At 39.8% G+C, this 25,292-nt stretch overlaps 1 protein-coding gene across 2 annotated transcripts in view; it reads left to right on the plus strand.

Moving 5' to 3' along the window:
* The window catches only part of CEP120 (centrosomal protein 120), a 63,113-nt gene extending 38,141 nt beyond the window's left edge, over positions 1-24,972 (plus strand). For both annotated transcript variants that reach the window (XM_075931936.2, XM_006130100.5), the window contains 4 exons: positions 1,304-1,426; positions 6,428-6,526; positions 21,433-21,578; positions 22,683-24,972. In XM_075931936.2, coding sequence (XP_075788051.2) covers positions 1,304-1,426; positions 6,428-6,526; positions 21,433-21,578; positions 22,683-22,920 — 606 coding nt within the window. In that variant the 3' untranslated portion in view covers positions 22,921-24,972. The remainder of the gene's footprint in view (positions 1-1,303; positions 1,427-6,427; positions 6,527-21,432; positions 21,579-22,682) is intronic.
* The last annotated feature ends 320 nt before the right edge of the window (positions 24,973-25,292 follow it).

Here is a 25,292-nt window from a genome sequence, read left to right on the forward strand (position 1 = left end):
ATGTGGTGAGCCAGAAGACTCACCTGATTAGTAAAATATTAGTTGCCACTCAGAATTAGGGATGTGAATGGGTAACTGGTTACCTGGTAAGCACCACCCGGTTAACTCTTACTTGGGTGCAGCCCGCACGGGCTCACAGTCTGGGAGCCTGCATCCATACACAGCGGATTGGCTCCCTTCTGACCCATGCGAGGTTGCTGACTCCCAGCTCATGCAGGCTTGGAACCATTAGCTCAGCACAGGATCAGAAGCAGCTGGGCTGGAGCAGCCCCTGTCTGTGGTGCAGAGGCTGCTTCAGCCCAGCCATGGTGGAAGGTGGGGGAACTGCTCCAGCCTAGTAGGCTGATGGAGTGGGTTCCAGCCCATGAAAGTTTATGCCCAAATTTGTTTAGTCCTTAAGGTGCCACCAGACTCCTCATTGTTTTTGCTAAATCTACCTGGCTACCCCTCTGAAACTTGTGTTATTGAAGTGAACCAATTTAGTTATGTAATTAAATAATTTTCTAAGACTAATTTCTATCATTATTTTATGTATGCCTATTCCCAATATTTAATTTCACTGTTTTGCCAGGCATTTTCTCTACATTTCTAATCTGCTGTTCTGGAAGAAGATTGAAATTGTGAATTATTTGAAGATATGATTTGCATAGCTATTATGATGGAATTATATGGTAATATGTTGATTAAGGCAGCATCTTTTAAATTATCAATTTTTTTTCTATAAAGCAAAACACCTCTGTTTTTGCAACTATTTGAGTATCCATGTAAGTCATTTGCTACTGAAATCTTTCTGTGGCAGCCTTTTAAATCATTATTTGTCGGAAAAAATATTTCTTCTTCCAGATATTCCTGGACAAGCTAAACTGGTGAAGTTGAGTCGATAGTAAACATTTGATATAGCAGATACTAAAGTAATTAACCTTTTTAAAGTTACAGCCATGTGTACAAACTTGATAAAACCACATTATTGGTTGTAATTCTATAGAATTACATTCTCCCTGGAGAAATGTGATGAACAGCTATATTTAGGCTTTTCTTTCCTATGTAGCAAAAACTTTCCTTAAACTTTATTTCTGTTATGCTCTCTCTGTATCCCAAAATCAAGAATTCATTACTTATAAAACATTCATTACTTATAAGACACTGAAAGATTCACATTTGTATCAGTTACGTTACTGAAGTAAAATTTTAGGTCCACGGACTAATTTTAAGTTCTGTGACACATTCCATTCCCCTGTGCATGTGTTTTATTGTGAAATGAGTATATTCTAATGAATTTCATATGTGGGTGTTTCTAATGCAGTTTTATGAAGCAGAGAACAAGTATAAAGTTTTGGAAAAGGAGTTCCAGCAGTACAAGGAACAGCAATGCAGCAAACCAGAAATTCGGTTACAGTCAGAAATAAATCTTCTCACTTTAGAAAAGGTACCATTGGACTTCACTAATCTTGTATAATGATGTTCTCATTGGGTAACGGAGATGAAAGAATAATCTGCTTCCAACATTAAATGGGTTATTCTCTTCATATTTTTTTCTTTTCCAACCATTTCTTTAGCCACTAAATATTTAGAATCTAATGGTGATCTGGGAATGTTTTAGAGAGAGTTTGACGGATGGGAGGTGGTGTGGAAATCTGAGCAAGTTTAGGTAGTTGATCCAGAGGATAAAAATACCATTGCTTGTCTCACGTGTATCATTGGTTTCCTGGTGCATTTGTCCAGAAATTCTTTATCAATGAGGCCCGTGAAGGTTGGAACATTGGGGAGCCATCCTAATATCCAGGGCTGTTCACATGGTGAGACCATGGCAGCAAAGATGGTGGTGTTAATGTCGCAGAATGTCTGGAGAAAACAGGCCCTTTATGTGGGGAGTGATTTGAGGATGGTTTCTATGATTCTTGATATTTCTTTAGTAAGAGTGCCCTGGCCACATATGATGGGTCTGCCTGGGTTCCCTTGCTTTTTAATCTTCAGAAGTATTTTGAAGGTCCCATGGGTGAAGGAACTTATTCTAGAGATTCTCTTGGGGTTGTTTGGGAAAGGAGTTAATTATATCCTTACATTTCTGTGGTATGAGGTAATCTTTGAGTTCTTTATAGATAATATCCTGCAAGGAGGTTTAACGGTAGTTCGAATGAGGAGCTTTAATTCGAACTACCTAGTCCGTGCCGCGTGTAGCCGTGAGCAGGTAGTTTGAACTATGGGACATTTAAAAATGGCGGCGCCCGAGAACATGCAAATGAAGCCCGGGATATTTAAATCCCAGGATTCATTTGCAAGTTCGAATGCCTACATTAGCCACCCTAGTTCGAACTAGGTTGGCAGTGTAGACATACCCTGAGAGTTGTTGGTTGCCCTTATTGGCATAGTTGTAATAGTTCAAGATAACAACGGTGCCCCCTTTGTCTGCTGATTTGATCATGGTTTGGTGGCTGACCTTCAGTCACTATGTAGCAGTCTTCTTCATGGTTGAGAGAATATGGTAGATGTGACGTTCATGGAGTTCACAGTTATTTGTTTTTGTTTTCTATGAAGCAATAAATGTAACAAGCAAGTGTATGGTTTGTCCACTGGGAGGTCTCTGGTCACATGATGATTCTTTTTCTTGTGACTTTATGGATGAGTATGTGTTAGTGTGGGTAATGTCATCTTTGTGGAAGAATTCTTTGAAACTGAGTCAGCAAAAGATTATCTGCATGTTAGTGATGGAGTTGAAGCTAAAGCCTTTGGTGACTACTAAACTATTCAGCTCTTAATTGATAGATGATTTTGGGATGTCAGGTAGTGGCCTGTGGGTTGGGGAACTGTAATCAGTTCCATTTTCTGTTTTAGTGTAGGATGGCTCTTGTAGGGTTTTTTAATAGTTGCTTTGGATTGCGTGCATGGTTTCCTGATTCTTTCCCACCTGCCTTCTATTCTGTGGGAACATCTGATGATTACTTGTTTAAGGTTGCCCTTTCTGGATTATGTGAGATGTAAAAGATATCTCTTCACTGTTTTCTGAAGTTCTTCTGCAGAGCTGTTCAACATATTTAGAATTGTACATAGTGGTCAGAAGGTTATGGGTGTTGAGTCTTCTGGGGATATTTTGTTTCTTCATTTTCTCAGGAAGTAACTATTGCTAATAAGTTAGGCTTCCTAGTTTGAGGTAGTATAGCCACGCCAGATGTTCTGCTATAGAATATCCTATCTTTCTTAACAAAATGTAATTATTTTTTAAATTTCTGCGACTAATTTGTAGTATAAAGTTTAATACTTCTGTATATCGTGATAAACTTCTCTGTGATAAATGTAGATGATTCATCATTCTAAAGCAGTGACATTTCCCATTTATATTTCATTTTCTTTGAGTTATATCCAATGCTTAGAAAAGAAATAGTCAGGAGACAGATTGAACTATTCTGTATTTGAACTTCTTTTCAGATCCTAGCGAGTACACCTTCTTGTCCACCCATTAGGACCACTGTGAGGAGAATCAAAGCCTCTGCTGCTGTACATCATTGGGTGTTTCAAGCTATTGGAGCATGAATACAGTCCAGATACTGCCCCAATATTGAGGTCCTTATGCACACTCTCAAGGTTCAGACTTTGTATCTGATACCTCCCTGTGAGTGTTAGAATTTGCTGTCCAGCCACCTACCCTCTTTGGATGTAGCATGGCCTCAGATTCCCTAGTATTTAAACACACCCCTCTCCTAGAAATCCATCCCAGATGTGAAGCTTCTTGTTTAAAATTTAACTCTGTAGGGATCTGCGGTAGTGAAGTTGTCAACACACTCCTTGTCATATATTTTTATGCTCTCTTTACTTAGTAGATAAAACACAGAAGAGTACAGGTCATATAAAACATCTTTAAACACAGTGTCCCCTCACTAGCTCACCATTTTCTTGGGAGTCTTTGGGGGACCCATCTGTGTTCTGTCAGGCAAACACTGGCAAAGGTCTCCACCACAATCTCCCTGGGTTATGCTGCCCCAACAGCAGCCTTCTCATTTTAATGTGCCACAAAAAAATTTCTTTCCAGTTTCCTTATGAGTACTGTTGTGGGTTGCTGCTGGCATTTACCTGCTTCTTTTAGCTGTCCTGGCAACTTTCCATTACTCTACAACAAACACTCCCTTTCCTTCATCCTCTGCTTGTCTCAAATCTCTGTTTGTCTCTCTCTGTGTCTCCACTAGAGCTATCCTATTGTTCCAAGATTCTTTATGTTGAATCGATGATTGATGGTACATCACTCACCATTGGTTCTGGCCTGGCAGAGATATATCACAATTATGATGATCCATGGTGGATCCATATATTTCAGCTTTTCATGACACAATAATTTTGACACAATTTTACAAAATCCTCAATGATTCAAAATAGGAATGTTAAATTTCGATTAATCAACTCTTCGATTAGTCGATGGGAGGAGGTGGAGTGCTCACTATTCCAGCTGTACCTCTGCCTTTTAAATATAGTAAGAGTCACTACGCGGGGCTCTTGCTACACGTCAAAGGCAGCAGGGAACACTGCTTAGGTCCCTATTCACCCCATCTCCGCTTGCTCTGGGTCCCGATTGTTGTGCTTCTGCCTTGGAAATGTAGCAAAAGCCCCACCCGTGCTGTTTCCCCACTGTGCCTTTGCCTCCCCCCACCCCCATGGAGACAGAGCTGGGGGGAGCCAGCTTTTAAGCCAGCTCTCCCCAGCACTAACTCCTGCTCTCTCCCCTCCCCCCTTTGCTGCCTCTCTCTGGGTATGTCTACACTACCCCGTTAGTTCGAACTAGCGGGGTAATGTATGCATACCGAACTTGCTAATGAAGCCCGGGATTTGAATTTCCCGGGCTTCATTAGCATAAAGCCGGCGCCGCCATTTTTAAAAGCCGGCTAGTGCGAACCCCGTGCCGCGCGGCTACACGCGGCACGGGCTAGATAGTTCGGAATGGCTAGCTAGTTCGAACTATCTAGCCCGTGCCACGTGTAGCCGCGCGGCACGGGGTTCGCACTAGCCGGCTTTTAAAAATGGCGGCGCCGGCTTTATGCTAATGAAACCAGGGAAATTCAAATCCTGGGCTTCATTAGCAAGTTCGGTATGCATACATTACCCCGCTAGTTCGAACTAGCGGGGTAGTGTAGACATACCCTCTGATAGAGGCAGCGGGAAGAGGGGAAGTGACCAGTTGAGTCACTACTTGACTACCCAATAAGCTTATACCCATAGTCGCTTAGATCCCTAATTTAGAAATGATAAAATTAGCCATTCTATATCACAACTTGTCAGTTAAGAATTGAAGAACTTATACTGAAACTTGGACAGATTTTCTATTACTAAAACTCCAAACTCTGTATTGGCCACAGTAATTAATTTGGTTCTTAATTTGAGGCATTGAGGCAGTGCATTCCTGAAAATTATGCAAGTTGGCTTTAATGCGGGTATAACAGACTGCTTAGTGCATGTAAAAATAAGTATTTTCAATATGAACACTGGTGCCTAGTTCTTATTCTCATATATCACATAGAACCTGGAAAAGTATTTGCCTTTAACTGTAATTACCTCTTACCATGTTTTACCATTTTAATATAATCATCAAATATTTGTTTAGTTGATTTTGTATCTTTCTCAATGGTTAATTAAGCAACAAAGTATTTTGTAACTTTCTGGAGCAAATTTACCTGTGTACAGATATGGAACAAAGGTGGCAATTGCCCCATGTCCAAGAAATTCAAAGGGGCTTGGAGCTGCCAGCCTCCACTGGTACTGTGGCAGAGGTCTCTTTGAATTGTCAACGGAATGCCACTCTGCATGTCTCTGAGGGTTGTGGGAGGCGTGCCATAGTCTGGGTGACCCTAAAGGCTGACTGCCTTTTGCCCTGCCACTTCCCCACTTTTGGGGGCATGGAGCTTGTTACCCACATTTCTTGCCCTGGGGCCCATAATGGCTGTCGGCCCCACTGAGTATAGCGGGACACATGAACCTGTGCCAACTTTTCTGATTCTTTCCCCCACCTCCCATCAAAAGTCCAAATTCTGCACTGACATGTATCTCCTACTGGCTTTAATAAGAGCTGCCTAAGGCGAAGACTTGGCCCTAAGAGTTTAGAGTGCCCCTTGAACTGGAATGCTAACAATTAGAGCTTATTATAGAAAAATAAATGCGTTTTTCATTGCTTTGTAGCTCTTTAAACAAAAGTTTACATTAGCTATCTTGGGGCTAAGACTAATCTAGTTCGTTTTTGTATAGACTGCGAGACAATAAAAATAAGGCTATATTTAAACAAGAAAATGTTCATGTGCCATAATATTTACATAACAGCTTTGGGTGATGTTGTATGGTATACTGCAAATACGCTTTTCTTAAACGGACTCTTATTGTGTATATATAATCTTTCAATGACTGTTACCACAAGTATAGTGCTTCAGCTGATTATGATTTTAATCACCGTAAGGTTGAACTTGAAAGAAAGTTGGAATCTGCCACCAAGTCAAAGCTGCACTACAAGCAACAGTGGGCAAGGGCTTTGAAAGAACTTGCAAGACTAAAACAGGTATGAAAATAGGGTACAACACATGAACAATAAGGATGCAATAATCTTTTTCTTTATGGTCCTATTGTAGACTGTTTATAGTATATGCTAGTCATGCCTGCTATTGTTGCATATTAATTTCTATTAGAACAGCCAGTGTCCATTAAAATAGTTAAAACATTCCTAAACTGTTGCCTTTGGGGTGGAATTTTCATAACTAGACTTTGACAGCAACTTTTGGCAAAGTCACTTAATCTGTTTGAGTTTTGGGAAAATGGAAAAATATACATTTCCCATGGGTTTTTTTAAATGTCTGACTACCCTTTTTTTTAAAAAAAAAAAAAAGGATACAGAACAATTGTCTGACACTTTGAACTTGGACATAATTCCCATTGTATACCAAGGCCTTTGCTTGGCTTGGAACTTGGGTGAGTTTAAAAAAAAAGTCACTTCTAGGAATGGTCAGAAAGCATCTGCTGGAAATAAAAAGTGACAGTGGTTTATCTTGGCCAAGGTGCACATCTTGTTGTTATATTTTAGACAAGAAACTTGTAATATTGAGCTTTTAACATGTTCAACACTGAACCATAAAAATAAAAATGAAAATGCTATGCATGAACAATGCCGGTGAGTTAATGTTGCTAGTAGAACCTAATCTGCACACCCTAATTATGAAACCTTTAATTATGAAACCTTAAAGTTGCATTCAAGACTGCTTGAAGAAAATCTAGAATGTCCCATGTGAAAGAGCACATTCCTTTTAGGGATGTAATAATATAACTGTTTTTAAATAGTTTTATTGGTTATGGTAGCAGTTACACGCTGGCCCTAGCCCTGCTCCCAGGGAGCAAGCGGTCACCTTGTGGTGCTGCCTCCTTATCAGCTTATACTGTAGAGTCCACACGCAGCTGGCTCCCTGGGAGTGGAGCAAGGAATCGACTCCCAGTGCCCACTGGCTGCCAGCCCTGCTCTTGTATAGCTGGCTGCATTGTGGGCTCTGCAGTATAAGCTAAGATTTCAGTGGTTACACAGTTACTTAATTAACCACTCTTTAACAACCTTAATTCATTTTGAAACCTCTGTTACCACTGCTAGCTGCAAAATAAAAATAATTACTCAGAAAACCTCTGCTGTGCAATCTCATACGGAATTTGCCCCTAATCCCTTTACAATGTCAGATGAAAAGGTAGAGGTATAAATCACGTGTTCAGAAGTATATAATTGGGAAGTACATTTTGTAATAGTGGATGGAGATTTCCTGCTAAACAGGAAGTAGTTATCTACAATGTGCCTGAGTTAGAGTTGTGTTTTAGCTGAACTTCTTAGCCTGAAACACCTAGAAAATATGGTTAGATCATTGTCATTATAAAAAGGTTTGTATGGCATATCCCTTAGTACTGGAGCACGAGTACGAATAATTGGACTTCAGTACGTCCCTGGTGAGGATGAGGCATCCGGATGTCTAACGATCCACTACAGATTAATGCTTAGCAGTACAGGCAGTCCCCGGGTTACGTACAAGATAGGGACTGTAGGTTTGTTCTTAAGTTGAATTTGTATGTAAGTCGGAACTGGCGTCCAGATTCAACCGCTGCTGGTCAGTTTCAACAGCGGCTGAATCGGACACGCCTGCGGCAGAGTAGCTGGGGTGCTGCTGGGTTTGTCCCGCAGTGCTGCTCCTTGGCGCTACTGGGCCATCCCGGCAGCACCCCAGCTGCTCTGCCCCAGGTGTTCCCAAGTCAGCCACTGCTGAAACTGACCAGCAGGTGACTTTAGGAAGCCCGAGGCAAAGTTGCTCTGCCCCGGGCTTCCTGGAATCAGCCGCTGTTCCGTTTCAACAGCGGCTGAATCTGGACGCCTGAGACAGAGCAGCTAGGGCGCTGCCGGGTTGGTCCAGTAGCGGTCCCACCGCCCGCGTCCTCCACGGCGAGAAAAGCCGCTCCGCATCTCCCTGGTCTGCTGGGGGGGCGCTAGCTCTGCGTCTCCCTGGTCTGCCTTGGGGGGAGCCCCTGAATTTTCCCAGTTGTGATGCCAACGGAGGGTTTTTTGGTTGGTTTGTTCTTGTGGATTTTTCTGTGGGTATGTCAGGGAGGCATTTAAAAAATCTTCTTTAGGCAAACATGTAGCAGCAGTTCCTTCATCATCAGTAATGCATATACATGTCAGTATATTATTTTTCCTTTACCTTCTGCCATCTATAATTATGGTAGGATTTTGTGCTTGTAATAATTTGATTTGGTAAGCTCTTCCATTAGGCATGGTCAAATACAGTAGAAAAAGTAAAAATATTACCAATTCCTAGATACCAAAAAAAAGCCTGATGCATTTAAATTTTGAGGGTTCAGATAAGTCTTCATGTTTTCATACTCCATCTTCACCTGTTTTCCATCCTATTTTTGCTTTATGGAAGGGCTATGTATCAAGGAGAGGCAATTCAAATTCACTCCAGCATTAGGGATACTCTTCACAGGATAAGTGAGCCCTTCAACTCCCTGAATCCAAATCTGATTCAGCAGGACCCAGTAATTTATATCCCACTTCTTTTTCATTACAGTATTTTGAAGCGTATGCTCCAGGTTGCAGCATAACTGCTTTCCCTGTATTTCCATGAGATTTGCAGTGGAATCTGAGGATTATAGATACCAGTTATAAGGAGATACAAGAAAGGAAGGAAAACTCTTTTTTCTACAAGAGCAAAGATCTTTCTGGTGCATTCTATCTTAAAGCGGTAGTTTAACAGGATCTAGAGGAGACATTATTAAGAAATAGGCTTGTCTGATCTTAGAAAATTACATCTTTGGATTGGAAAGGAGAGTCTACTGGATTGTGAGGAAAGAGGAATGATCTGTCTGGACATGTTTTTAAAAGGAGGCCCACTTTTGGGAAGGGATAAACAAGATACTGCTACTTCGCTACCTCTCCCTTTTCTTCCCTTGTGATGAGAGAGCACAATCTAATGTACAATTGAAGCTTGAGGAAGATACTGCAGGGAGAGTTGCATGGCCTATTGGGTGAGAGAATTTCATGTGCTAATCAATGAGGGATATGGGATGTAGGGCAAGGTCATCATCAAAATCTGAACCAATGAATTTGAGATCGCAAATTCTTAGTGAGTAAGTCTTCCCTTCTTTCTTTATATCTTAGGGTATGTCTAGAATACATGGCTCCATCGACAGAGCCATGTAAAGTAGTTTACTCGGCATAGTCAAAGAAGCGGGAATTTAAATAATCCCTGCTTCATTAAAATAAAAATGGCCGCTGCGCTGTGCCGACGATCAGCTGATATGGCACAGCGCAGCAGCCATTTTTATTTTAATGAAGCGGGGATTATTTAAATCGCCGCTTCTTTGACTATGCCGAGTAAACTCTTTTATGTGGCTCCATCGACCGAGCCATGTAGTCTAGATGTACCATTATAGATAAATCGTAGAAATTTAGTAAAATGTATATTTGATAATAGTTAGAAAATCAAAGGTTCAATTTTACACGCTGTCATCAGATTGTTCCTGTTTGTCTAATTATTTTAGGTGTCAGAAACTGGTCTCTAATATTTCTGAAATACTTGTGCATAGAGGATCATTTGCTCCTCTAATCTTTTCACCCCAGAAGCTGGATTTTCCCAAAGGAAACACCAAAATATCTTGTCTGTTTGGGTTTTTTTAGAGTCCTGTTAGATACATTTCGTCTTTTAGTTGACTGATTCAAGTCATGCCAGATGGGTAGTGACAAAAATCATCACTAGTTAATAAATTTGGTAAGTTTAAACTAGTAGTTCTAGACCAGGACCAGCTAAACCTCTTATTAGACAGCTGAGCCATTTAAATGAATGGACATCAAGACCAAATTATACTCCCCTGAAATGTTATCCCTGAAAGCAGTCCACTTAAAATTAGATGGAGCCTTTTGGTGAGAATATGGTATTATTTATTATACCATTGTTAATTCTGTATTTTATCTGCTATGTATTTGAGAGAGTTTCTCTGTTTGCTCAAGAAAGTCTCTTACATGTAAGAGTTAGGACCACCAAATTTGATATACAGCTTCCTCTTATTATAACTTAAAGCAAGGTAAGGGTTTGGTTATGCCAGGAAAATGGGACGTGCATAGAATGGGATTGTTTCTCATAAAACCATATAGAAAAGAAACACAATGACCAGGCAGGTGAAAGGGGCTGGCTGGGTGTTCGCTCCCCCCTTGTCCAGGACTATCCCAGTCCCGAGCCTCCCACTCCCCAGTTTCCCTTTAGGGAGGTGGGACTGAAGCTTTGTACCGGCACATGGCTGTTCCCCTTCATCAGGAAGAGAGGGGAAAGTGCACACAATGTGCTGCATTCCTCATTCTGGCTGGGGAGCGCAAGAGGCGGATGAGCTGTAGACAGGGACAGGAAAAGCAAGCAGCCGTGGCACGAATCAGGGGTGGCCCTCTGGCTTTAACGCCCCCTCCCCTGATGCCTGCATTCCACTCCCAGCTTACTGCTCTGAGCCCCTCCTTGAGAACCCAAGCAATACTGGGTAAATATGCTAGTTCTACTCGTAAATAAGATTTAGTCAGTCTGGTATTTAAAATTCAGTTAAAATTTAAAAAGCAAAACTGATCAGGAACCCATCTGCTGTGTTTGAATAAAAAATTGGAAATGTAGTTGCCTTCAGGAATCCCACATCAGCTTTAGTTCAAATGATTTGTGCAATTGCAATAGTTCATCCAATTTCTTGTTTAAATTGGATTAGTACCATGTTAATTTTGCATTGCTTAAGGTGAATAGCCACAGGGTTGTAATCTGTGCCAGTAATTTGTCACACCAAAGCCCTCTGGAGGACTATACAAAACATTTGTGTTGTGAGGATTAGAAGTTGAAAGCCATATCTTAGATTGTTAATAAATGTTAATGACAAAACCCAGCTGGTAAGTCTTGGAAATGAGGTCTAATTCTTTGTGCCCATTGCCAAAGAAATGTTTAAACAGAGATTTCCATTACTCAAAGGTGACATAGCACAGCCAATTTATGAAATAAAGAAGTATAATCAACTGCCTAAGTATTTAGCAAAATGCTCTTTTCTTCTGATTTTAAACTTTAAAAGTCATTGTTTCCTTAATTATAGCATTTTCTTTTCTTTTTCTCTTTGGGAATCCAGTCATAGCTGTGACGGTTTTATATTCTATAGACTATATGCACATTAAAAGGAAGAAATTCTTAATTTCTCTCTAGCTGGAATTTTTGGATAATCAAATGGAGTAAAACCAGTTATAATTAGGGAAGTCCCTGATGTTTGTGACAAAGGCTCATCCTGAAGTATGAAAACTACAAAATTATACATTATAAATATATTTGATGATGGTGTAAAAGTTTATAAAATATTCTGAAAATCCACAAATTGTCACAAAGCCACACAGATATTTCTCCCTTACACACACCCATCCACTTTTTTCCTTGAAGATATTTACTGTAACTTTTTATTTGTACTGTTTAACAAAATGTTTTGTTTAAAGTGCACGCTCCCCAATCTGCATTTTTTTTTAAATACCTCAAGGCTTTAAAATCTTGGTCTTTAAAATTTGCCAACTAAGATCCAGATCCTGCAGAGATTTACCGGTAAGCACAAATATAATTTTACTCACGGAAGTTGAGTTTAAAGTCAGTGGATCTACTCGTGCAGATTACACACATGCTTACGACTTTGCAGGTTCAAGATGTAAAAGTTAACAAAAGTTTGATGCAAGAAATCCCTTTTTAAAAACAATATTGCAATTGTGGTTGTAACTTGCAATAGTGGCTGTAGTTTGCAAGCGATATTTATGCCAATTTTGAAGACTGGTGATCTCCCTTTTTTGATCTGGAAAATTAACAGAAACAAAGTTTATTCTTAAATAAGAATTATGTATATTTTGGGATGAGATATTTTTACCATATTTGTACTCTATGGGTTAGTTCAAAGCAGAACTGATGGATTTGTTTAAAATAACACAGACCTTATTGGCTGACATCGGCTCTATCTTGTCCAGCCTTCTGCTTATCCACTTAGAGTAATTAATTTGATTAATTTATAAGTAATTTAGCCGAGGATGGGATGTAAATCTTTGTTTAAAAAAAACAGTTGGAGGTCCAAGTCTTGGTTAAAAACTGTGTCTTGAAACCATCCAGGCCCTCCTACTGACTTGTCAGCTCTGGGTTATTTTCAGAAAACTTTACTTGAGTTCCTGAGCTTCAGTCGTAATTTTTTTCCCACAGACTAGTATGGTATGTGTGAGTGGGAGAGTGAATAGTGGCTGCTATTTAGCCATTGTTTAGTCTAGTGTATGTATGTTTACATCTCCCCTTTGGATTTATAGGCATCTATAGCAAAATAAAGATTGTACTCTTTTGATTGAAGAGCCTCTTAACTTGAGCACCTGGCGGCATGAAGGGATTCTTCTATAATCTGATTATTTTGCTTGGTTACTGATTATTTAATTCATAAATTGCTGTAGTATCTAAAGGCCCAAAATCATGATTTGGAGCCCAAAATATGCAAGGCACTGTTCAAACCTATAAAAAAGCATCATTCCTGCCCCAGAAGAGCTTGCAATCTCAAGACACACAAAGAAATGAAGGATGATGAAAAAGAAGATACCAGGATTAAATAATTGCACCTGATTGGCAGAGACTTTGTTAGCTAGGTATGGCTTGTTTGTTTGTTTTTGCTTGGTTAGGTCATTGGTGACATGAATTTTGAGTATAGGAACTGGAAAAAAGAATATATGATTTTTTGAGGGGAGAGAGAGAAAAAGTGAAGGAGAGGACAGTATAGAAGGCAGGGTGAGTGAGACACTCAGTGAGAATAGAGTAATAGAATGGTGCTGTACCATATAACCAGTGAATGTAAAAATATCTCTTCAGTAAATATAAAACATAATTTGCTGACATGGGCTTCTGGGTCTTCTGACGCTTTCTTATTTCTCTGCTCCACTGGGGGGCTGTTGATATTTGGTGACCTGGTAAACTTGAGCAGGGGTTCCTTCATTTCAGAGGCGTACTATTCCACCTTCGTCTCCTAGCACGCTATCAGAAGTAGATATATATCTGAGAAAATATATTTCAGGAATGTTTTGCTTTTTTCAAACCATTTAGTGAAATCAGTTAGAGTGCTCCAGGAGTCATTTGATTTTAAACTTCAAAATGTGATTGTGTAATATGAAAATTATCCATCCAGGCAAAATAGCTATCTGAAATCTATATTTCTCCATATGAGGAGAGTATCAGCTCAGTAAGCAGTTTCAGACCTAAAAATACTCTTCTGTTTGTCTTTAGGTTAGGAGTATTACAAATAGAATGGAGATGATAAATAATATTTTTAAAATACATTAACTACGCTTTTTGTTAAGATAAATTGGTAGAGACCATGGATTCTGGGGGTGCTTCTGCACTCCCCTACCCCAGCCTGAGGTTTCCATCTTATATACAGTTTATAGTTTTGGTTTAGTGGCCTTCAGCACCCCTCATGGAGGATGTTTAATATTTGGATTAATCTTTGCATTATTGTGATTCCTCAAAGTATTAGTGGCAATGTACCTTTTTTGCAGAGGCAGTCCATTTCATTATTTCAGCACTGTAAAAATTAAGATCTTTTTCCCTGTCTCATTAATATATTGTAGCTTTATAATGAAAATACTTAATATTAGAGAAACTGCAAAAATGTAACTGTCCTTGCTTTATTTGTCAGTTCAGTGTGAAATAGAATGTAATATAAATAGTATAAATGAACGTGAGAATGCTGAATCATTTCAATATCTCTTCCTGGTTTCAAAAGACATTTTTCAGTAATTTCCATTAAGATTGAAATAGTCTCACACTTACACTATTTTTAGCACCAGTGAATAGGGAGCTTGTTTCATGGTGCAGTATTGAAAGTGTGATTGAAAAAAAATGGTTTTGGTATCTGAAAGAGTCTGATAAAGGGTAGCAATTTTCATCACCAAATATGGATAAAGAATCTTTCCTTCACTCTCCTCCCCAAAATCTGAGTTTTACAAAGGATCCATTCTTTTTCTGTCCTCTGATGTGATACAATTGAATGCTAAGATTTTGTACTGTATCATACATAACATACAATATATGAAAATCATACTAACTCCTCTATCCTTGTCAGATATATAATGTACATTTTTAACATGCTTTTCCTTTATTGAATAATTCTGTGGGGAGCTAGTTTCTGTTTATTCTGAATGCTACATAAATCACATTTATTTCTGAATGTTCAGCATATAGATTGACAGACTATAAAAGATTAAAAATAATTATGCTTGGTAAATAATATTATGTAATTTAGAATAAGGGGTTTGCATTTTAAACTACATAATTATAGTTTGAACCATAAATTGTCGTGTAGTCTATAGGATCACTTCCCCTGTGCTTTTATGGATTTTCCAGGAGAAGATTGGTTTTAGATATTGTGCTAATATGGTATTGAAAAAAAGAGAAAATGACACAGCTAAAAATATAAGCACATCTTCCAGTTGGGTAATTCATACCCATACCAGTATTTTTGTTTTGTTTTGACTTTCTAAGTTATAAAACTGATACTTTTCCGCTTATCATAGGAACAATAAAAATTATCAAAATATAGAATGCCTTAGCAATAAATACATCAAACTACTACTGTGTTGAAGGATTTTATTGTAGTAATCTTAGTTAAGATTTGCTTATAAATTATACTGTACCCAATGTATTAATCTTGATGCTGCTGGGAAGTACTGTCCACAGCTGTTGTTGGAGAAAAAGTTTCTTGGAGACTAATTCCTGGTTTGTATGGGCAGGAGGCATTTTAGCACCTTCAAACTAAGCTATCTCCTGTTTCACTGCAACAGCTCACTTTCTTAATTCTTTGCCCAAATAGAAAAAAATGCTTTGTACAATCACCACATGTATATCCACTCTGCTTCCACTTCCTGTGTAGCTTTGCTTCAGCTTGGTGCAAGGCTGGAAGGCCTGATGCAGCCCATTCTGCTGTGATGAAATGACAAAGGTAACATCATGTAGTCCTTGTTTCTCCACAAGGTCTCGCTCACATTGGCTTCCACAGATTTCATTTGTGACTGCTGTTCTCATTATCCCTCATTTATGTCCCTCAACCTGTCATTAATGATTTTCTCTATCAAGAAACTTCTGGACCAAAACTGTTAGACCATTGCAGCATAAAAGAAGACATCCAGACTTTCTTTTGACTAAGGAAGAATCAAGAGGTTTCTACCCTACAGCTAGTTTGTCTCCACCTAGCCAGGGATGACTGGTACATCAGCCTTAAAAATATATACAGGTTGGACCTCCCTGTCCAGCACTCTCAGGACCTGAGCTGTCCCAGACCAGGGAGTTTGCCAGACTACCGGAGGTCAGTGCTCCCCTGCTGGCTGCCCCATTGCCAGCTCCTCTCCCTGGGGCTCTCAAGGCTGGGGTTCCCTGCCCTACTGCCAGGTGTTCCCTCGCCAGAATTGCCCTGCCGCTGCCAGCCCTGCTACCTCCAGGGGTTCCTTGAGATTTTCTGGCCCTGGGCCGCCTGCCACCACCGGCCCCACTGCTGCTGGGGGTTTCTTGGGGTTCCCTGGCCGGGGCAGTCCCTGGGAATTACCCTGCTGCAGCCTGCCCAAGGTTTCTTAGCCAGCGCTCTCGCACTGCTACCATCCAGGGGTTTCCCAGTCAGGGCTTCCCAGCCATCACAGCCTCACTACTGCCACTGTTCCTAGGATTCCCCGGCTGGGCTGCCCAGCCACTGCTGGCCCCCACTGCCAGGGGCTCTCTGGCAACCTGACACCGCTAACACAAAGGCTCCCTGATGCCACCTGGCCCTGCTGATGCCAGGGTTCCCCTGTGTAGCTGCTGCTGGCCCTACTGGGACCCTGTGTTCTTCTGGCTGGTTCCTGCTCCTGGGGCTCTTTGATTCTTCAACATTTGTTACCTTGCCAGCTCACAGATGTTGCTAGACCAGAGAATCTCAGATTTGGGAGGTTCAACCTGTACTTTCACTTTCTAGGTCACTTAAGCTTTCTTTGTATAACCATAGACCATCATGAAGCAAAGAATATTGTACAGGAACAAGCTTCACTCCCAGCCTTTTCAAACTTCTTTTTTCTCTTGTGGTGGACTTCTCCCAATAATCTACTTCAAATGAAATCCCCCCCAACTATCACGCACATTCTGAATCTTGAAAAAAACAAGTTTGAGGAGCTGGGGAACCCACCTGTGCTCTTTTTACATGACAGGAGCATCAGTACAGAAGGGAGGTTAGTTAAATGGACCTGAGGACCATTTGGATGTTTCTTATAGAAATTCAGGCTTTCCCCAGAATCCATAATAGTCCTTTAGAGAGCATGACAACTGGGAGCTTGTATTGTGATACAGGTTGAAAGAGGAGAGGAACTTAGAGCTTTTCTCTTCAAAGACAATTCAGAATTCTGATCTGTGGTGAAAGGAAAAACATCATAATGTCATCTCTCTCTGTATACAAATGAACTTTCAATATGTGGGCTAGTTCTCAAGACAGAGGAGAAGGGTTTAAACCAACAGGTTCTCTCCAGGATCTTGGTCTTCTAGGAAACCCCATAGGAGGTAGGCACAGTTATATTCTACAATCACAAATATGGTCCTGTTGTTCTCACGCACTGGGTAAAGATAGCTTGACAAGTTGAACCTACTCATTGCAGTGGTTAAGGGAGGTTCTTCTCTATCTCTTTTATCATCATTAATGTCAACAGGAAAATCAGATGGGATTAGATGACATAATGATGGGTTGGGCATTCCACTTTTTGGTAATGGATGATTTCAAGGAGTTGTCTGTCAAATCTCTTCAAACTTCCTGTTGTGGAGAGTCCTCTGAAAGACTACTAGATCAGCTGCTTGAACTTGTGTTCCTAGACTCTTTCTATCTAAAGAATAAGAGCCTGAAACATCTGGATTTATTCTGTTCAGATTACGGATAATCTCCTGAAATCCTATCAAAACATTACAACCAAGGTACATTGTCTCTGTATGCAGCCCTATTTGCTCCTTTGAGTAACAACACAGCATTAATTGGTAACTGACTTTTTCTCTGTTGCATCTTTTCACAAAGGTTAAGCTTCTTGCTGGTTCTAATGCAAGCACCAGGAACTTTGGGGCTATTATGGAGAAGTGCTGGATCCTACTCCTGTTTGTAAACTTATCTGCAGTCAAGATGATCAGTCTGGCCCTTTGGTTTCTTTTGCATAGATATAAATTTAATCTGGTCATCCCGGCTTTGCACTATTTTATCCATTAAATGAGTTCGGAGCTTTAACCATTAAGGAGAACCGTTGATACTGTTCTTTTGGACAAAAATAGGATTGTGAACAACTATGAAAGTTTTATCGCAAGGGAACTCAGCCTTTTTCCTTCAATTAGGATGTTACTCTTCTTCCTTTTTGCCTAGTCTATCCTACTGAAGTTTGCTTTATTATATGTATTCTGAGTACTCTTAAGTACTGTTCCCTTCTACAAATTGTGTGCTCTGTTTCACATTTAAAAAGGCCAGACACTGATGTCTTGGTCCCGCTGAATTTAACTAATGCTCCATTGACTTTAAGAGTGAGCTCCATTGACTTTAATAGTACAAAGCCCAGATAGCAAAATAGACTTACTGTCCTTTGCTTCAGTCTGCAAGTCTATAGGGCTGACTCATGGAAAGAAAGACATAGCCATATCATGAGGAAATTTGCAGGGCTACAACGTGGTAGTTGCTTCATTCATTTACTAATCGTTACTGATCTTTTCTTTCCTTTTTGGACACACTTCAGGCTACAGGTTTCTATCCTTTCCTAATTCATCTCTTTTCTGCTTTTTAATTCCCGGTGGTGCCAGGACTGGTGAATTATATATATTATACGAATAGATTTTATTAATGAAGTCAAAAATTGAAGAGTAAAATGCTTGCAAATAATTAAAATGTTTAAGTTGCAAAATCAAGCACAAGTTAAGATATGCCAGAATTAAGAGTTATGATGCACTGACAGAGGTAAGCAACCCCCAGTATACCTGCCACAAGCGGCATGCAAGCCGATTTTTACTGGCATGCAGACTGGGAGCTTAGCCCCCACCCCACAGCGGGGAGCCCATGCTGTGGCTTGAGCCTCAGCCATGCAGCTGCAGGCTAGAAGAGAAGCAGCTCCGGCTTCCTGCTGGGGAGAAGGTGGGAGAGGTGCACGCGTGTATCCCTGGGGCTGCCTCCTGCTTTGGGAGAGGGCGGATCTGGGCCTGCTCCGCAGAGCTATGGATGGGTGGCCAGCACATGTGGTGCCAGGGCCCAGGCTGTGCTGTGCTGTTCCCTGCGGGCTGTGTGTGGGGGCGAAGAACCCTTTCCCCAAAGCCCTGCTACATCTGGCCTGGCTGGACCCAGCGCTCTGCCTACCCCAGCCCCGGAGCCACAGCCTGCAGGCAAAGGGCTGGTCCAGGCAGGGAAGAGACTCTGCCCCTCCTCCCCACACACACATAACCTCTTCTCGCTCCAGCGCTGCTCCTGGGGGCCTGCAAGTCCCAGCGCTGCTTCCCTGCCAGTGAGAGTGCTGTGGGCACAGGGATATGATGGCAGGAGGGGGTGAAGGAGGATGTGGAGCAGGGGTTGCACTGAGAGTCGATGCAGGGGGTTAGGCTGGGAGGAGTCCTGGGGCTGAGAGGTGCAAGGCTGGAGCAGAGGGAAGATGTGAGGGGGATACAATTTTACTTTGCAGAAGCTTCACTTTCCTTTACTCCCCACTTCTTTGCCTCCCTCCCCAACTAGCTATTTGGCTGCATTCTCACCTTTTCTGCTTTACTCCCCCAACCTCCTCCCACCTCCAACCTCCCTCTCCTACCCCCACCCCATACCTTCTGCTGCCAAACTCCCTTCCAGATCCTATCCTCCTCACCCTGACCTGCATCCAACCTCCTGCCAGATCCTGCACTCCCATCCCTATCCCAGGGCTGACAGCCCTGTCCCACACATTGAACCCCTCATTTTTGTTCCCACCTCAGACCCTAAGGGGGTCCACAAAAATCCACTAACTCTGGGGCCCCAGAAAAGTAAATCTCACCTCTAGGAAACCCTGAACTTCAGTCCCCCCTGTCCCTTCTGCTCACTACATGGGAGCTGGAGTGCCAGAAGAGTGAGGTGTCTCAGTTGGGGGCCACATCAGTGAGGGTTGGGGGTTTGGGGAGGAGTTTTTTTGTTTCTCACTTGTGTGGTTCTCAACTGATTTTTTTTTCTGTGTTTCAGTGACACCCCCCCACCCTCACCCCCGAACCAAAAAGTTTCTCCACCCCTGCCATCAATAAAGAAAACATTGAAACTTTTTGTGTTGGACATAATATTTTACTTTATTTAAAATGAAATTTGGTAAACTAACATGAGAACGCTAAAAATGCTTAATCTGTTTAATAATTTAAATTAAATTGTTCTCTCCAACGGCAGCACTAGCAAAATGGCTCAGGCATAATTATGTAGTTAATGGTGAGTTTCCATTAGCAACAGGTAGTCCATAGAAAGGTTTGCATTGGTCCATGGGCCACACGCTGGAAAGAGCTCTCCCCATCTCCTCTCTCCTCCCCCCCTCCCCCCCTCCCCCCCCCAGGAGAGTGGCACGACCCAGGGCAGGAGGGTTGAATCTTGGCACGCCACTTCAAAAAGGTTGCTGACACCTGTACTATGACATCTAGTATCTAATGACATGATAATATGCTGTTTCGTGCAGGATTCCCGCTCCTTTCAGTGCACAGTAAATTAAGCAATATTCTATAGCTCATTAGTCAGAAAATGACAGGGGGGGAAAAAGATAGTTCTTGTGGTTAATGCAATTTAATATCAACAAGAAGAACTAGGTTTTGTCCCTGGTTTTGCTATAAAATGTCATGTTCGATGCTGGGCATGTAATTATATTTTAGCAATTATGAACTTTGAAAAACCCAGTTACTAACCAAGCCAAATTTATTTACAAAAAAAACTAAAACAAGTCAATGTTTTTATTTCTTCCTCCTTTGGACTTTTACTCAGTTTGAAAATAGAATAAATATAAGAAGAAATCTGAATCTATTTTAGTGTTTCAAGCCAGGCTTGAATAACTTGTCTACATGAACATTTAATGTGCCACAAACTGGCATGTGAATTTACCCCACACTAACCTTCGGACCTGGAACTATACGGTTCTTTAGAACAGTTTTATCTATCCAGCGCTTAAATAGAAGTAGTTTAAAGAACACTCTTAATGCAGATCAGCAGGATCCACACTGACAATAGCATATGGCAGGCTATTCACAGTAGATTCACATCCCAGGTTGCAGTGAATTAAATGTCTGTGTAGACATGCCCTAAGACAGGATACCAGTTTAGAAAGAAGTTCTTTTCTTAGGATAAAATTACCTTTGCTGAACAAAACTTTGTGGTGCTATGCTCTGCAGGTTTAGTAGGACGGAGAGAGTCACGTACTGTTCCTTACAATTTTCAAATGTTATTTTTCACAATATTGAATGTTAGTGTTTATAATTATCTATCTAGGTATTTATATAGCCCCTCTGTCACGTATTTACTTGAGCAGTATTCAAGACTGCAGTATGTGTTTGTTTTTAATTAAAAACTGAAGATCCATGCGCATCAGTTCTAAAATATACCCATTTGATAGTCTACTGCTGACTGAGCTGGTATTTTTGGCCTTAGAGTTGGTTTCATTTGGTTCTCAAAAAATGTTTATTGTGATTTTGATTGATGCAAACTTCTGCCTCAGTCTTTTTTGCTTCATTTGTGCCTAACATCAGAATTAATCTAATCTATATAAAAGTATTTAGTGTATTGATTTTGCTACTTATTTTCTATGTCTGTATGCTGTATCTATATTATTACTTGTGGGTTCTGAAACACTAATTACAGTTAGCACTTTTTATGAGTAATATTTAATGTCAAACTATTTTTTTCCCTTAGCGTGAACAAGAGAATGCAATGGCCCGCCTTAAAAAGCAGCAACAAGAGCTGGAGCACATGAGACTACGCTATTTGGCAGCAGAGGAGAAAGAAGTGGGGAAAACTGAGCGAAAAGAGCTGGAGGATATTAGAAATGAACTGAACAGGTATTACAGCAGTTGTAGGATTTTTTTCCCCCTTGCCTTATAATAGGGGAAGGTTCAGTTAAATCAAATTTTTAATTGGCTGTCAATCCAATAAAAGAACATGGTTTAGTGTCCCTTGGGTAAAAATTGTTCATTTATAAAATATAACAGTCTTGTATTATAGAAAATCTATGCCAAAGGCCACTATACCCAGTTTTTGTCATGATTGTGCTTATACTACAACAAGCCTTTTTTTTTTTTTTTTTTTTTTAAACCTTCAGTTCTAAGCAGAACTGTCGGAAAAAGCTACCCTAATGGAGATTTTCAATTCTCCTCTTGGCCCACATATTTATATTTTAAGTATATCTAATGTGTTCTCCATCTATTATTGTGTTTCCAGTAATTTTAAAATCTGATCTTGGCCACTTATGTGAGTTTTTAAATAGCATTATATAAGTAGAAATCTTGATGAAATCATGGTACACAAACGATCTAAGGCAGGGCTACTTAATACGTAGCCAGCAGGCGGCTTGCAGCCTGTCTAAGGCCCAGAGTGTGGTTTGGGTTTATGCGGGGCTCAACAAATGGCCCATAGGTGAGAGCCAGATAAAAAATGTAGTCAATATAATGGCCTTCTGTTGATATGCGTTTTAGTAATTAAATTCCTGGACTGTCATTGCTCATTAAAAGTGCTGTCATAAGGGTGGAAATCGGGTGAATATTGCATTTTATTAGTATCAGCAGAACTGACTTAAATAGGGCCTGTGTGTTGTGTAGTCTTGCCTTAATCTTTGTATTCATGCCATCAGCGTGAAGAGCTGTTTGCATATATTTGCATATATATGCAATCACACTTGAGTTGCGGCTCTCAGCATGTACTGTGAGTATCATTGTGGCCCTCAGGGCTTCCAAAGTTAAGTAGCCCTGATCTAAGGTATTCTTGGATTTAAAAGGATTCCTTTAAATTTACCCGAGCAAGGGTTAGTTTGTTTTAATTAAAAAAAAAAAATTCCTTGACTTCCATTACTTCAGAAGTAATCTCAATAAAAATCCATCTAAAACATATTTAACAAGACAGATTTTCTGTGTGTCCTTTACCTGAATGATATACGTTTTTATTCTCAGGCTAAAGCAACATGAAGACAAAAAACAATCACAAGATTCCAGAGATATTTCAGTTGAGCAAATGGGTAGTCTTCATAGTAGGCAATTAAATGAAAGCTTGGATGATTATCTCACTCGCTTGATAGAAGAGAGAGATACCTTGTTGAGAACAGGTGTGTATAATCATGAAGACCATATAGTAAATGAATTGGATCGCCAAATCAGAGAGGCTCTTTCAAAAAGAAGCAGCAGTAAATAGTACAGTATGATTGGAAAAAATATTTAAGTTGTCAAATATCCTTAGTTTTAGAATAACAGAATGATTATGTTTACAAACTAAGGCCTTGATCCAAGCACATGATGTTAAATACGTGTGTAAGCTTCTGCAGGATCAGAGCATACGTTTTTATTTTTTATTAACGAATTTTTGTTAAAATATATTTATATGTAAATATACTTAAATATTTTTTGAATGTTCTGTTTAACTATTTTCTATCTCTCCCCATGACCCTGGCTGGATTTATTTATAATAGCATTTTTAAAAAATATATCTGTTCTAAGCTTCCCTTCGGTATTTTTCATAACTTGTTTTGTGGATTTCTTTTTAAATGGGTTTTCATTAAAATTGTATTAGTAAAAAGAGACTGCAGTCATTCCCAGTGATGAGTTTGGTAACTTCTTAGCCAAAACAGGTGTTGCATTTCTTCAGTTGTCCTGTTACATTGGCAAATGTTTAATTTATTTTAGTTTTAAACTTTGTGACTGCAGTTAAAATAGTTTAACCATAAATGTATAGCTGACCATTCTTTTAGCAGAAAACTTACTTTTTGGGCATGAAACTGAGATATAAAGAAGCTAAATAATTGCCATAAAAGAAGAGCACAAAGAATAGAAGGATGTTGTGGGTTTTTGTTGTTGTTGTTGTAGTTTTTGTTTTGTTTTGTTTTTGTTTTTTTGTTGGTTTTTTTTGTGACTGCCACTGTTGAATAAGGGTCACTCGGCATTCAGGGGGGCTGACAGAATTGCTGGGCCCCTGGGAAAGATGGGGTGGGTCCGTGCTTCCAGAAGAAGCAGTCTAGCCTCCTTCTGCCAGCCCTTTAGTACTATCCACAGCATGCCAACAGGTGCTCCAGTGGCCATTTTAAAGAGCCCATGGCTCTGGCTGCCTTAGTAGCAATGACAGCATCCGGGAACACCAGGCCCTTTTGAATTGACAGGCCTCAAGGCAACTGCTCCTTTTGCCCTTTCCTCTCCCTTCGCCCTCTCCTCCCTTCCATCGGCAGGGCAGGCCTGCCTACATTATAAGACCTTTAATCTGTTTTAGCATAGTTAAATTTGTAGTGAGAGCAGAGTTGAAAGCTTACACTTACTGTCTTCTCCCATCAGTGAGTGTTTGGGGTTTTATATATCTCCTGATGTCACAAATGTTAGTTACTGATGCAAATTCATAGTTCTGGAAACAAACCTCAGCAATTCAGCTTCACTTAAAATATGAATGAATACAGTTGATGAGGATACTTACGTTTTTATTTAAAATCATCACTGGACTTTTATGGCTCTATAGCCATATAAGTGCCATACTCTTGTTTTAGAACTTCATTTTCATGGTATACTGACTTTGTATTGGTTTTGATGCATTGTTGATAAAGATGGCAGTATTTCTTTATTCTACCACAGGTCAATAATTTATTTAATGAAAGGTTTGTTTAGGTCACTTTTTCAGAAGAAAACAAACTTTAGGTCACTTACTTTGCAGGAAAAGGACCATAAAACTTTCCATTAGAAATGGTCATTTTTCAATATTCAGGCTTCATAACAACAAGGTGTAATACTTAGTAAAATTGTCAGTTTTTAAAAAATGTTTATTGTAATGGGTTTAAAGATGCTAGATTTTTAAAAAAGCAATAAACTTCCACTGGCAGTCGGAATAATGGTTACCTGAGCGTTCATTATAAACGTATGGAGAATTGTAGATACTTAATTATGGCTACATATTCTATATCACTGATGTATGATTATATGCAAATGTCAAATAAATGTGGGATGTTTTTATAATCTTGAATGGAGGCTCTGTTCAGAGTTCTTTGAGTCCTCTTTCTCAAAAAGTTTGTTTGCTGGGATTATTTTTTTTCCCAACACTAGAGGGGGCCTTAGACTAATAAAAGGTAACTATTTTAAAATATTGAAGTTCCATTTACTTTGGTTTAGGTCAATGTAAACATTTTCACCTTTAATCTGATAATATTTTAAATGTTGTGATTTCCATGTTTTTGCTATTTAAGAAATAAAAATCTGAATTCAAACAACTTCACATTTTACAGAGGCTGAGTTTGATTTTTATTTTCAAATTTGTGTATTTAGGAAAATATTTTTGCTTCAATTTATTGTTACAAAAATCTTGTCTTAGTTTTAAGTGCTTGCAATAATCAATATATTCAATCCATGAAAACATCGCAAGTTTTATGTGTTTCTAATACATTGGCTACTTTTACATATCTTTTACAATAAGAAAAAAGGTGGAGATACTGAAAGGCTTTTTTGGCATTCATCAACATGAACATTTTTCATTTTAATTAATTAAAATATTTTTATTAATTCACTAGATGATGACATTTTAAACCTGTTTCTAGG

This window comes from Pelodiscus sinensis, chromosome 6 (genome assembly GCF_052426305.1).
Source record: "Pelodiscus sinensis isolate ZL-2025 chromosome 6, ASM5242630v1, whole genome shotgun sequence".
Lineage (NCBI taxonomy): Eukaryota > Metazoa > Chordata > Testudines > Trionychidae > Pelodiscus > Pelodiscus sinensis.